Consider the following 15,453-nt stretch of genomic DNA (forward strand, 5'->3'; position numbering starts at 1 on the left):
AAAAAAAAAAAAAAAAAAAAAAAGAAAACAGAAAAAAGAATGAGAAGCAAACTCTTAAAAGCAAACATTCTGGTAATTATATATTTTGATGTCATCTCAAATTTATGACTTATTTGTAAACATGAATACATAAAATCAGCTCATATATCAGTCTCAGAGGAAATCTTTAAGCCCAAGATGAATCATTTTTCTCACTCTATTCCAGGGCAGTCAAATGGTTAATAAGTTGCTTAGGATCAGATCAGTGATTCAACAAGGAAAAGGGCAGATGCTCACAGTGTTCCTTCTTCTTTCTCCTCCACCACTACTTTCCCCAGGATAAGATCACAAGTGGATCTTAACTTCAGGAAGCAAAGTAGCTAAAAGGTTTATTTGAAAAGGGTTTAAACACTAAACAATCAGAGTATCTGGTATGGAGAATGATAAAGGGCCAAGAGAAAGAAAAACAGAATGGTCAAGACTGTCTTTGTCCACATACATGTTAAAGAAACAATAAATTTAAAAAATAGTTTTTAAAGACAATGACAGTAGTTCAGAGCAAAAACCAAAAGAGGAGGAATGAAAAGTTCTTAAATGCTTAGCTTTAAACATGGAAGAATACCAAGTTCTATGCTATATAACAGCCAGAATATTTAAATGTTCCAATTAACTAGTATGATCATAAGGCAAATCATGATAAAATTTCCCATTTGTAAAAACCGCTGAGATATATTCCATCTAAACTTCCTTACTTTAGGATTTAGCTAGAAGTGAAAACATCCATTGAATTGTACTATGTTTCAAAATAACGAAAAAGAAAGTTTTGAGATTCTTCCATGACAGATGGAATTGATTTATAAAGTCTCTAGGCTTAAATATTCCCTTGCTTGAGAACATAGCTACATTGAGAAGAGGTGGGTCACGGTTAACACATTTAAGACAAAAGTTCTACAAATAAATTTCAACAAACTCTAACTGCCTCTATTCCGCATGGAAGGAAACAGGCAACAGTGAGAGTCTTAGCAAAAACTGCAAAGCATCAAGAATGCATTCCTCATTATTGCATAAATACACAAAAAGTAGGAGCTCAGACAGTGAGAGCTAATTTCAATGGATAATTAACATACTGATGAGCAAACACTATGTTATATTTAAGTTGCCTAAGAAAATGCCTCAGAATAGCACTTTAAGATATAATAGTTTTGCATTAGGAATTTTATTTCCAATTTATTTTTGGTAAATTGTAGGTCCTGAATACAATACATGCTAATTATGCAAACACCTCTTGCTACTACATAAAACATTCACAGGATGTACAGTACCTTTCCCAAAAAGGCCATAGCATGTGAATTGCCAGCATTTGCTGCTAAATTGAAGTAGTCAAATGCTCTCTATAAGAAAAGAATTTATTAAAATAATTAGTTTTTAACAGAATCTGCTTTTGACTTTTCAGGCAAAATAATTAATTCAGGAACATTTAAAAAATCTTGTTAAATTACAGTGCTTTAAAAATAAGAATACCCAGTTATCAATATTTTGAAAGAGAAATCAGTACATCTAGAAATTTTATTTTACCAAATAACTGTACTATTTATCAGGAAGTCATTGCATAATTATAGATGCAAAGAAATTTCTTGTGTTGCCTAAACTTAAGGTCTAAGAAGTTTTCTGTTATGTGTGGGCAAAGTGAACATCAGCCTGCTTAAAAGACATTTAAGAGCAGCTTGACTTCTTTGGTCTATCTCTTTACTGATAACCTGGGAGAAAGGAAAAACTAAGTCATCTTTCCAAGACATGGAGCATATTTTCATTGTTCTCTAAAGGAATACAATTTCCTCATGTATTGTTTTGAGAAGAATTCTTAACCTTACTTAAAAATCACTGAAGTAAACACACTAGCATCAGCAGAAATTAATTGTCACCGCTTTAAACTGTATTGCTGCCCATTTTTGTTAAGAACCTGGTACCATTGGTTATTCCTCTTCTTTTCTTTGCTGATTTAACTTCTCCCTGTTTTGGAACCAGTTCCCCCTTAACCATATTCTGTAATCTCATTACTACAAAATAAAACCCAGCTGGTCGTGGTGGCTCTCATCTGTAATCCCTGCACTTTGGGAGGCCAAGACGGGTGGATCACTTGAAGTCAGGAGTTCGAGACCAGCCTGGCCAACATGGTGAAACCCTGTCACTACTAAAAATACAAAAATTAGCCTGACATGGTGGCATGCGCCTATAATCTCAGCTACTTGGGAGGCTGAGGCAGGAGAATCCCAGGAGGTGGAGGTTACAGTGAGCCAAGATCACACCACTGCACTCCAGCTTGGGTGACTGAGCAAGAACCTGTCTCTAAATAAATAAGTAAGTAAAATAAAATAAAAAATAAAACTCAAACCAAAACATTCAATATATATATCTCCTTTAGAGACCCTCACTTTCTCTCCAATGATGGCTGTTCTGTTAGCTACAGGCAAACTTCTCGAATAAATTGGCAACATGCACTTCAATTCACACTACAATCTAGTCTTAATTGGCTTCCATTCATTACATCAAAAAGACAGCTTGTCAAGGCCACCAATGAGCTTCATAGTGCCAATCTAAATTTTTAGTTAATCTCACTCCACCTTTCTCTGCAGCATTTGGCACAGTCCATCAAGGCTTCCTTCCTGACAGACTCAGCTTGGCTTACAAGATGTCACTCTCTCCTGGTTTCAATCCTAAATCTACCTGTACCACCTAAGTCTGCTTTGCTGGTTTTCTATCAGTTGACTTCTGAACGTTCAAGTTCTTCAGGGCTCAGTTTTGGACTCCATTCTTACTTTGCATTCTCTAAGCAATCTCACCTATTCCCATAGCTTCACATGCCATCGAGATGATGGCAACTCTTAAATTTACATTTTCAGCTTTAATCCAGTCTATTCAATTACCTCTGAACACCCTATCCCATGCCTGAACATATACCTGAAATCTTCTCTTTCTGACCTCAACTTGCTTCTCCTCCAGCAGCTCAATTTAAGCAAATGGCAATACCATCTTACTGGTTGCTTAAGGTATCTGCCCCCCTTCACTCATAGCCTATCCATCACTAAGTCCTGTGACATTTACCACCAAATACATCTTGAATCCACTACTATCTTCCATTACCACAGTTCTAGTCCAAGCCACCTTCTCCCCGAAGTTCAGGACTACTCCCGTCCCTGATCTGTCTGATTTTATTCTTGGGGTCTGCTAATTCATTTTCTATACTGCAGCCAAAGCCATTGTTTTCAAATCTGAACATGCTGATCCTTGTAGCTCCTTGAAGTGCTGCAGGGATATGCTGATGTGATCAGGCACTGCTTATCTCAGTTCCGTTTCTTCTTGATCTCTGTACTATGGGCAGACCAGCCATGTTCCTTCCCATCTCTGGGCCTCGGCACATACTGTTCTTTTTGGCCTGGAATAACCTTATCTCCAGTGTCAACTTAAAGGCTTTCCACTTCTCTTTACAGATGTCTTTCCTGGCAAGTGGTAACTCCTACCCATTAATCAATTTTTGTATCTTTTAAATCTCCTTTGTAAGAATAACCACAATTTATATTTGGTGTGATCATTTAAAAAATATCTAATGCTCCTATTAAAGTTAAAGCTCCAAAAGGTCAAAGACCAAAACTATTTTGTCCAATACTGTATCCTGAATGCCTTGCAGTGAATGGCAGATACTAAAATATTTGTTGAATTAATGCAGTTGTGTATTGGGAACTCCTTTTGTTTCTGTGAAGCTGGTGAAATAATTTATCGTTGTATAGTTCCTTTACAGGAAGGCAGCATATAACACCAAGAATATTCCCAAACTCGCTATATATAAAGTATGCAGCAAACTCTTACTCAGAATTGTTTTCTCACCTGACATTTTTATTAACCAGCTTAGCTGACGCCTCTCTGGCCTAATGATATACATTTTAATGACCTAGAGACAATAAAGGCTGTCAAAAGTCATCTGAATTAAAAAAAAAAAACAAACCCTATCTATATATTTGGTATAATTTTAGTGATAAATGTATCTTGTTACAGTCTAACAAAGTTGATGGAATATGGTATACGAAATAATCTTAATTAGAATATTTTAAATGGGATGGTAGAAAAACAGTTTTATTACTCTGACAAACATTTACTGAGAACTTACTATGTGCTAGGCATTGCCAGGGGCTAGGAGTAAAGTGGCAAACAAGGCAGACATCGTCTATGCCCTTTTGGACGTTAGGTTGTAACAGGGAAACAATTTAATTACGCAATTAATTAATTTAAAAATGACAAGGACCAAAAGGAATACAATTGTTAGAAATCCTAACCGTGGTCCGTGACCTATTCCTGGAGTGGGGTTGAGGATCTGGGGAGACATATTCCAGGTTGGAGTTGAGTTCTGGAGGATGAACAGAAACGAGCACTATGAAGAAAGTAGGTGGGGGCATATTCTTTCTGGAGGGAGGGACTTGCATTACCGAAGTCCTGAGACAGGTTTCTGGTATGTTAAAGCCCTTAGAAAAACAGCTGCCTGAAACTCAGAGAGCAGGGGGCTGGTGAGGTAATCGGAGACTGGTACAAGGCCTGAAGGGCATGGTAAAAATTCTGGTCTTTAAGCTACTGGAATCATAGACCATTTAACAGTTTTATGAAAGAGAACCACATATAGTCAGATGTATGGTTTACAGAGAGGAGATGTCGCTTAGGAAATGTGATGGCAGATGATTCACATACTGACAGGTACACTAATGAAAGAAGGAAAGAGATGAATGATCTTTTTTTTCTTTTCTTTTTTTGTCTCCACACAACACTCACGTAGAAGTGAGTGATCTTTACAACAAAACTTGGTGACTGGATAAAGATCCGACTGCTGTACTTGTACACTCCTGATTTCTCACGAACAACATAAACATTTTCACAGTTGTATAAAATATTTTGTAATAGGTGTTTTATGACATATTTTATCACATACTTATAGAAAACCAAAACTTTATGTGTATTTTTGAGGTAGTATTGAGAACTAGGTTTGGGAATCAGTAAAATCTTTCCTACCATTCTGAGGTATATTCACATTTTCATTCTTCAGCTTTCTTCGGGGTTGGTTAGATCTTGAAAGCTCATTTGTGATGGGTGTTTAAACGACACAAGTTTGATATTGACAATGACTTAGCAAGAAATACATTGGGAATATCATTTCCTGCTATAACTGAAGTGCAAAGCCCTAGGAACAGGGTAGTTACCTGATGATTCTGTTCTACTCCACGTCCACCGTGCAGATGCAGTTGTCCCAGACCAACCTGAAAACGATTCCAAACAAGGCAAAAGTAAGTGGTAGCATCTGGCACATAATTAAAATCAGACCAACAACAAATGATTTGGTCATAAAATGGTTTCTGTTTGTGACTCAAAAAACTAAAGATTCAGTCTTAACTTCTGAAAATATTATTCTACATTAATTGCCCTTAAAATTTTGAAAAGTAAAAACATATGCTTTTAATTGCAAAGTACTATTTGTGGTCAGGTGCAGTGGCTCATGCCTGTAACCTCAGCACTTTGGGAGGTCAAGGCAGGCGAATCACTTGAACCCAGGAGTTCAAGACCAATCTGGGCAACACCACAAAATCTTGTCTCTATAAAAAAACAGAAAAATTAGCCAGGCATGGTAGCACATGCCTGTAGTCCCCACTGCTTGAGAGGCTGAGGTGGGAGGATCACCTGAGCCTGGAGAGGTCGAGGCTGCAGTAAGCTTTGATTGCACTGCTGTACTCCAACCTGGGAGACAGAGTGAGTAAAAAACAAAAAACAGGCGGGGCACAATGGCTCACGCCTGGAATCCCAGCACTTTGGGAGGCTGAGGTGGATCATCTGAGGTCAGGTGTTCAAGACCAGCCTGGCCAACATGGTGAAACCCTGCTACTAAAAAGACAAAAACTAGCTGGGTGTGGTGGTGGGCACCTGTAATTCCAGATACTCAGGAGGCTGAGGCAGGAGAATTGCTTGAACCCAGGAGGCAGAGGTTATGGTGAGCGGAGATCATGCCACTGTACTCTATCCTAGGTGACAGAGCAAGACTTCGTCTCAAAAAAACGAACGAACAAACAAAATAAAAACAGAAAGTATCCTTCTAAAGCAGAGGTCAAATAAAGGCATTTTCACATAAATTAAAACTGAATTTGTTTCCAGTGAACCTGTTATAAAGGACATACAAATGGGTGCTCTTCAGAAAGAAGCAAAATTACTAGAAGCTGGGAGATACAATAATAAAGAACTGGCTGGGTACGGTGGCTGTAATTACGCCTGTAATCCCAGTACTTTGGGAGGCTGAGGCGGGTGGGATCACTCAGGCCAGTTCAAGACCAGCCCGGCCAACATGGTGAAACTCCCATCTCTACTAAAAACACAAAAATTAGCTGGGCGTGGTGGCACATGCCTGCATTCCCAGCTACCTGAGGAGGTTAAGGCAAGAGAATCGCTTGAACCCAGGAGGCGGAGGTTGTAGTTAGCTGAGATAGTGACACTAGGCAACAGAGCAAGACTCTGTCTCAAAAAAAAAAAAATGAGATAACATAATAAAGAGTAATGAAAAGGTAAATTTGTAAATAAATGTAAATTAATATGGGCTGTACAAAACAATAGTATCTCATGGTATCAAAATATATAACTTACAGATATAAGTGCTTGCTCCCTTCCCCAACAGATTAAAATATAAATGCAGTAAAGGTATTCGGTGAGCTGTTTAAACACATACCTGTGCTTGTACATCACCCTTTTCAGCTAGGAACTGGTAATATTGAATCAAATCTTCTTCTAGCATTCCACTGTTCATTCCTGGATTTTCCACTTCATCAGGCAACCGTATTCTCTGTACTACTGAGCCTCCTGTTAGCGAGATATCACTGGCAACTGAAACAGAGGGATAAAATAATAACATGGAGGAAAATCAGAAGGATTGTTCCAGAGAGTTCCAGAGACAGAGAAGTACAATTCTAGCTGCCAAACGTTTACAAACACAATGTTAAAGGAAACTGCTTTTAGAGTAGTCTATAGAGCTCACAAATCAGTAATCTATTAATAAACGGAACTTTTTCAAAACATATTTAAATAGAACTCAAAGCAAAATTAAATAAAGAAAAAAGTACATCTGAACCTTAACTAAACATGAGTCCACATAAAAGAGCCATTTATAATACTTCAAACAGAACAATAAAAATAGGTATGTTTAAAGTTAAGTCCATTTATTTATCTTCCCTAAAGGGTAAAAGGGGGAAACACAGATACCGTGATTGGCAACAAGACGATAGTGAGTCAGTGCAGATTCACAACTCTGGAGGACTCCGATGCCAGCCCAGTATCTGTAACCCTGTAAAACAACTTCATGTGAGGAGACAGCAGTTTCACGTACTTCAATGGCATTCTTTGTGGAACAAATAAAGCTAAGCCTGCTCAGAATTTTGCTGTCATGTGACCCAAGTACACTAACACCTTATTTATGCTAAGTTTTAGGTTTTGAGGTAATTTATTCAGTAACTTCAACAAGCAGGCCATAGCTAAGAACAAGGAAATAAATAATATAGTTCCTAGAGCAATCAAAATAGATGTCATAAACTTTGTTTTTGATGTGTGTGCATTTTACACATAAGAGAAAAATTGTAAGGGCTTTCACTTAGAACCAGTTTTAATCTTAGACACAATTTTGTAACAAAAATAGTTAATCTTCCAAATTAGCAAAGAAAAAGTAACAAAGTGGCAAAATAGGGAAAATGAGACTACTAGAAGCAGGCACAATGTCACTAGCAATAACTGACAGAATAAATGAGAACACAGCTAATCATGAAGAGCAGAAAATGCAAAGTAGAGTTCTCTGGAGTCATTCTGCATAAATAACTTCATGAACTTTTAACAATCCTTAGGGCATTGTTGCGAAATAATGTGTAATATTTCATGTTCTTATTCCGTAGCCACTATATACAAAATTTTGAAAACTAAAAAGTTTTTTTTAAAATTTATGATCATCTAATCTAAAAAATGATTCTGACAAATAATTCCAACTCAGAGAAAATTTAAAAACAGCCATTTATCAGATCTCTCTTTTTAAGGGCAATCAGCCAAACTAATAATTTTAAAGAAAAACTGTGGACTCCGCCAATTTTCATTTACATGTAGATTCCATCTGTTATATCCATTAACAAGAATTTGAAGGAAGTTCAACTGAATATTTGGTCTTAATCAATACAAGCAAATCTTGATTAGTAAAGCTGAACAAGCTGTGGCCACTGTAAACCACAAATTCCCTGATACTTAATGTTACTAGCCTTCCACTAAAGTCTACTTACCAAAACCATGTGGGCTATTAAATTGCCCCCAAGAGCTCCAAATGTATAATATACAAGAGCCTGTGAAAGAACAACAAATGTTTAACTGGACATAGGCACACATTTATTCAATTCAATTGTAATATGCAATAAAGTTTAATAGTATTACCTTTGCCTGACTTGAATTAACACCAAGTCCAGAGGCATAGAGAAAGCCAAGAGCCTGAAATAATAAAAGTAAGAAATCTTCCTTTGGTCAAGGTTTATCTAAGACAGACACAGTTTTACATACTAGGAAAAAATGCAAGAATCTTTAAATTCTAAAAGATTTGAATTTGTATGTACAAATGTGGAATTAAAGAGCCTTAGAAAAGCATTCAGGGTTGTACACATTATACGATTAAATGTAACTTTTATTTTTTTTAATTTTTGATTTTATTTATTTATTTATTTATTTATTTTTGAGACAGGGTCTCACTCTGTCACCAGGCTGGAGTGCAATGGTGTGATCTTGACTCACTGCAACCTCTGCCTCCTGGGCTCATGCGATTCTCGCACCTCAGCCTCCTGAGTAGCTGGGACTAAGTAGAGGCGCATGCCACTACGCATGGCTAGTTTTTATTATTTTTTGGTAGAGAAGGAGTTTCACCATGTGGCCAGGCTGGTCTCGAACTATTGACCTTAAGTGATCCACCCTCCTCAGCCTCCCAAACTGCTGGGATTACAGGTATGAGCCACTGCACCCACCGCAATTAAATGTAACTTAAGACAACAAGTTTAGCTTGAAGACAAATTAATATTAACTAGAAAGACAAAGCTGAATATATGTAAACATGACTTTTACTTCATTGTTATGAACAGCCATTATGAAGACAACTCCTATTATTGGTACATCAGCATATTTCTCTACACAGAGAGGGATACACTATGAAAACGGACAAGAGATGAATTACCAAGATAAACTATCCCACATATAAAAAGAGGCAGCAAGGAGTCAAGTTGAAGGGGTCGGGGAGAAAGGCTGCTCTACAATGTTAGCGCACAAATGGTTTTCTAAAAATTAAAAAAAAAAATGTAACAAACAATGCATTGGTGAAGTTCAACCTTTTCAACACTTTGCTTTCTGTGGATCATCCTTGATGGCAGGAAAGTACAAGCTAATGTGACAAAGGCAAGCGTGGCAGAGACTGAAGTGCTCACTGGAATCACGAGCTCCTCTACATTTCCCAGCCTCTTGGCAGAATCACATGCCTGGGATATGGCTGTCAGGGATGTAAGCCTGAAAACATCCTAATGAATCCTGAGGCTCTTTTCTCACTTCATCATGGCTTGGAAGCTCCATGTAGCAGTCAGTGTAGCTACATAACAGAAGCAGCCCACGACCAGGAGTCACTATTCAGAAAAGAGTGGCGCAAACAGGAGAGCTTCATCAAATCTAGTATGAGCAAGAAAACTCTCTGTAGTGTTAAGCCACTGTGATTTCAGGCTTTGTTGCATCAACTAGAATTAATTTTCATGGAGAGAGTGCTTTGCAACATATAAAGCGCTGTGGCTTTGTAAGGTTCTAATATTAAATGGAACTGATGCCTTAAAAAGTAAAAACGTTCTTCAGAGCGGAATGCCTCTGAAAATAAAGAATATATATGTTAATTTTATATAAACTGATTCATGCAAAGAAGGGAAAGAGCTTTGAAAACAAAGGGGAACAATTAAGATATAATCTGTTTATAATAAAATACCGAGGAAAGAGCTGCAGAATCGTTAGGTATTCAGTTCTAAGAAAATAACTGTTATGACTCCTGTTATTGTCTGAACAGTTTGAAAACAGACTTTCCTTGTGATTAGATATTTTGTTTATCTTTAAGCAAGTCTCACAGCTTGAATAAACTTGAATTATTGAAGGAATTTTAAATAAATATGATGGCCCTCTAAATTCAGTTGTCAGTCTTAGGATTATTAATGGGGAAACAACCAGATATGTTATCAACTGATGTGATACAATGTAGAGTACGGAACATCCCTTGTAATGTAGTCTAGCCAAAAATATTTCACTTGAGTTCATCGGCCTTTAGCTGTGACTTCCTATTGACAGGAAATACAGGTGATGAAGAAACAAACTAAAAGCCACCATGAAAAAACAAACAGAGGTAGGATATTCTGCAGAAAAACTGTCCCTATGTCTAATACAGACAAAAAAGGCATTGGGCTATACCAGATAACCAAATGTAGGATATATTCCTGGACTGAATACTGCTTTGGACAAAACAGGTATAAAGAAAATTTTGGGGTTCAACATCATATGAACATAGTGTGGGTATTATATGACTTAAAATTTGCTGGGATGAAAAGGTGAAGTTCTAGAACAATAGAGAGTGGTATCTCATTTTAATAAAAATATCATGTATATATACACAAAGAGAAAGATCTGTTATAGAAGGATATGTATATACTAGCTTCTGTAATAAAATAGTTTTAAAAAAAAAAACACCAAAATTAACATGAGCTGCAACATCTGAACTTTAAAAACATGCAATGGTGAGTAATTTCAGATAAAAAATAATTATCTTCATATTTCATTCTATACAGACTAAATTTGGAAAAGTACAAATGTAATTGTGGCAAGACACAATTGCAAAAATGTGTTCACTGATCATAAATGTTCCCAGACTAAGGAAAAAAGACTATCCAAGAAGACTGGTAAAATGGTCAGGCACAAAACTGGTATTTAAAAATACTTTATCTTCCAGTCTGACTTTTTAAAAGAAGTCAGGACATAGAGAGTAAACTGCTTTTAAAAACAAGTGCTACATGCAGAGAGATTCTTCACTGAGAATATACTTACAGTCTGTCCCTTGGGAGAACCTTCCTCAGTCAGCTTCTCAAACATCTCTCTTGCTGCCTGGATATTCTGTGGCAAGTAATCACCAAATAAAAGAGCATATGACACTCTCTCCAGGGCTTTGGTATGGTTCATGCCTGCTGCCTTTTGAAGATACCGATATGCTCTTTAAATGTAAACAATTAAACATCAAATTAGTAATGTTCTGAAACTGCCAGGAAGGTTTTTTGATCTAATAAAATGCAGTACAAATAATTTCCTTATGTTACAAAACCCCTCTGATCATCTTTACTTTTTTTGGAGACACAGTTTCGCTCTTGTTGACCCAGATGGAGTGCAATGGCACAATCTCGGTTCACTGCAACCTCTACCTCCTGGGTTCAAGCAATTCTCCTGCCTCAGCCTCCCAAGTAGCTGGGATTACAGGCATGCAACACCACGCCTAATTCTGCATTTTCAGTAGAGACAGGGTTTCACCATGTTAGTCAGGCTGGTCTCAAACTCCTGGCCTCAGCTGATCCACTCATCTTGGTCTCCCAAAGTGCTAGGATTACAGGCGTGAGCCACTGCACCTAGCCACCCCTCTGATATCATTTCTATTTAGTCATGTTACTTACATACGTAGATAACATCCTGATTTTATTTTTATTTATGTTTTTGAGAAAGGGTCTTCCTCTGTTGCCCAGGCTGGAGTGCAGTGGTGTGATCACCGCTCACTGTAGCCTCTCTACCTCCAAGCTCAAGTGATCATCCCACCTCAGCCTCCCAAGTAGCTGGGACCAGAGGTGGAGGCTGGTACCATCATGCCAGGCTAATTTTTTAAGTTTTCTGTAGAGACGGGGTTGCACTATATTGCCCAGATTGGCAGGCTATTTTGTTTTTCATATAAGGTACCAGTTCTCCCTGTTATCCTCATATCTTGGAATAGTCTAATTATACTAATACTAACTCTAAAAACTTTCATTAAAAAAAGTTAACCAGATTTGCAATAAGAGAATTACAATGTGATGGTGTACAGTATATGATTTAATAATAACTGTTGCAATTTTCTTTTTAAATTTTTGCAGGCTATAAAAATGTCAGCTGAAATTAAAAGGACGTAAGATGTTACAAGATAATCACTTGTTATGTTTTTTTCCAAGCACAAATTTCTAAATTCTAGTCAAAAATTACAAAGCAGTAACAAGAAACATACTTGACAATTTTTTGTTTTATATCATTTTGAATTCTAAATAGTATATAGACTCTAGATTCTTAGAAACTACTACAACTTGAGTCAATCATTGCCAATTGACTCATTGTTTGTTACTGTAATCAGTATGTGTAACAATTTTACTTTAATAAATCAAGTGTGGTAAAAGCAATGCTACTAATGCCCGTAAGTCATGTTACGTTTTCTTGTAATGGAACTTGAAAAAATCTTCTGTGTCTCTGGCAATCCATTTTTTAAAAAATGTAGTTGCTATGTGTCTCAGTAATGGCCTGTCTTGGGGGAAAAGTGGACTTAGCAGTGCTACCTACTCTCTTTTTTGGCTTTTCTTATTGCTTCCATTGAGGATTTTCATTCCAGTCTGATACATCATTTCTGCTTCCTGCATCTGCCGTCTCTTAGCAGCCTCTTCTTCAGCTAAAAACAAAATGTCAGATGCATTTAAATGGATTTTAATTCTATACCAATTATCAACCATCAGTATTTATTCTTTCTTTTGGGCAGTCATACAAACATAATGAATGATCTTCCACTATTCTCAAATATGATTCTAAAAACACTTAAATGTGGCCTTTACATGACACAAGATAAAACTCAAAACAAAAAATATATATGTAATTCATGGAAATCATTTTCTTATAGAAATACCAATACCAAAGCCACTCTTAGAAGGTAGTTTTGTTAGTAATGCTAACTTTTAAAATATAATTCAACTAAAATTTCAGATTATGTGCAATATGGTTTGGATCAACGTCCCACCAAATCTCATGTTGAATTGTAATCCCCAGTGTTGGAGGTAGGGCCAGGTGAGAGGTGACTGGATTATAGGGGTGGTTTCTCATGAATGGTTTAGCACTATTCCCTTGGTCCTGTTCCCGTGAGAGTAAGTTCTCAAGAGATCTGGTCATTTAAAAGTGTGGCACCTTGTTCCTCACTATCTCACTCACTCCTGCTCCCCCCATATGAGACAGCTGCATCTCACATGGTAAGTTTCCAGAGGCCTCCCCAGAAGCCAAGCAGATGCCAGCAACATGCTTCCTGGTCAGGAAGATGCTTCTGTTTCTATAAATACTGGCTCTAATGAAATATGTATCTTTTGATGAGTTCTTACAGTAGCAAAATAACTTTTGAAAAGTCTGTAATAGTCAGCATCTTTATAATGACATTTATACTAAAGATGTTAAATAGACTATATTTGTCAAATGTTACCTTGGTATACCATATTTCACTCTAAGTATTTTTGAAAAGTTATTTTTCTTCTAACTACTATTAACCTTCTCCATAATGGCCCAGTTTCCTTTACTGCCAAAAAAAAAAAAAAGTTTTAAGTTAATTAATTTACCAACCTGCCCTGAAGGGTTTAACCAAACAACCTGTATATACCAATGGAAAACCACCTTTAAATAAAACGTGTGACTTGACAGCCTGAAAATAAATATACCACATGCTTCCCACTTTTAAATCCACTCTTCAAGGCTATATAACCACATCAGCAACGCTGACCATTTTTGACGAATGTGGAAAAAGATGGCTAGAAAAAGGCCTTAAAAACACTGCCCTAGACATATAGCAATGAGGACCTGCCTCCTCCCGAGCAATACTTACTTTCACAAAAGCCCCACTTTTCATCTGCTTTGTAGTCATAGGTTGTAGCACACCACAGTCTGCCATCTTCCCTCCCATCTGATGTACATTCATCATATTCCTTATCTAGGAAAAGAAAAGGGAAGTGGCAGGGCTCCCCATGTGCTGTGCCTTCAATGGCGGTCAAAGCTGGAATGACAAGAAATAAAAATCTAAACATGAACAACACCTCCGGTACTCACGGATTCAATACCATCAATTTTGGCTGTTAGAATTTGAAGGCAAAGAGAAATGATGCCCGATTTATAACTGGCAACATAAAAGGGCTAGCAATGATTCTGATTAGGGAGGACTTGGTTTAGTTAATTTAGTGAGCATGGCTAGCTGACTACTTAGCATCTGTATCTATGTTAAGACTTTCTGAAGTTCCTGATATATAACCTTAGAATATTAAAAGTCTACTGTAAAACTCCTGCCCAACAAGTAAGCCAAAAATAAAGCAAAATGCAAGTGAATCAATTCTACTGCTCAGCACAGCTCTCCTTTTTTCTGAATGCTCTAAGTCAGTTTCTTCAGTAATACAGAGATATACAGGGAGGCTGTCCAAGACAAAGTTAACCACTCACACACTCCTCTGCAATCCTGTTGCATTTTATCAGAGTACTTAACACATGCATGGAAGTTACGTCTTTACCATACTCTAGTTCCCACTGGACTGAGCTTGTTAAAGGTAGAGACTACATCTGCAATTTATTCTATACATTATTTCTGAGTATCTGTTAGGTGTTGAAAATTATGCTAGGTGCTAGAAATGAGGTGGATCAGAGGTCTTTGCTATGCAGAACTTACTGCCTAGCCAGGAAGAGAGACATTAAACAAATGTGTAATGGATGCTATAGAAAGGAAAGCCTTCCCTCTCAGGAACTGAGGTTTCAACTGAACCTCAAGAGTGTGCAGGAGTAACACTGAATCAAAGGCTCTGGGGTAGGGTGGGTAGAAGTACTCAAACAGACAGGTGCTAAGGTGGCAAGAGTCAAATGAGTGGCAAAGTGGACAAGAGAAGAGGCTAAAGAGGATGAGGAAGCCAGACTGGAGAAGACCTTACAAGTCTTAATAAGGAGTTTTAAACTTTTATCCTGAGAACAATGGAAACTCAATGAAAAGTTTTATGTAGGAGTGACATGCTCACATTTTATTAAAAGAGTGGAAAGCATGTAAAAAGTAGGGCTGGATGCAAGGTGACCAGTTTAAAGGTTGTAACAGTGGTCTGAGAGGCAATGTAGCCCAGAGAGGGAGAATGGAATGGAAGATGTGGATGTACTCAAGCAATGCTAAGGAGGTAGATAAGGTACTACTTTCTGGATGTGTGGATAAGAGGAAATTTGAGTGAAGGAAGACACCAGGTATTAGACTTTAGGGGTGAACACATGGTTGCCCTTACTAAGATACAGAACTCTAAAGGAGGAGTAGATTACTGGGTAGGTACTGCTACATTCAAGGTGGCTACTAAACAACAAACACACAAAAAA

At 37.3% G+C, this 15,453-nt stretch overlaps 1 protein-coding gene across 1 annotated transcript in view; it reads right to left on the reverse strand.

Moving 5' to 3' along the window:
* The window catches only part of SEL1L (SEL1L adaptor subunit of ERAD E3 ubiquitin ligase), a 53,886-nt gene that overhangs the window by 15,648 nt on the left and 22,785 nt on the right, over positions 1-15,453 (reverse strand). The window contains exons 4-12 of the mRNA XM_017505914.2: positions 13,946-14,113; positions 12,652-12,757; positions 11,134-11,296; positions 8,461-8,514; positions 8,313-8,372; positions 7,258-7,339; positions 6,728-6,882; positions 5,220-5,276; positions 1,288-1,370 (exon numbers count right to left, since the gene is read on the reverse strand). Of these exons, the coding sequence (XP_017361403.1) occupies positions 1,288-1,370; positions 5,220-5,276; positions 6,728-6,882; positions 7,258-7,339; positions 8,313-8,372; positions 8,461-8,514; positions 11,134-11,296; positions 12,652-12,757; positions 13,946-14,113 (928 nt within the window). The remainder of the gene's footprint in view (positions 1-1,287; positions 1,371-5,219; positions 5,277-6,727; positions 6,883-7,257; positions 7,340-8,312; positions 8,373-8,460; positions 8,515-11,133; positions 11,297-12,651; positions 12,758-13,945; positions 14,114-15,453) is intronic.

This window comes from Cebus imitator, unplaced genomic scaffold (assembly GCF_001604975.1).
Source record: "Cebus imitator isolate Cc_AM_T3 unplaced genomic scaffold, Cebus_imitator-1.0 Scaffold345, whole genome shotgun sequence".
Classification (NCBI taxonomy): Eukaryota; Metazoa; Chordata; class Mammalia; order Primates; family Cebidae; genus Cebus; species Cebus imitator.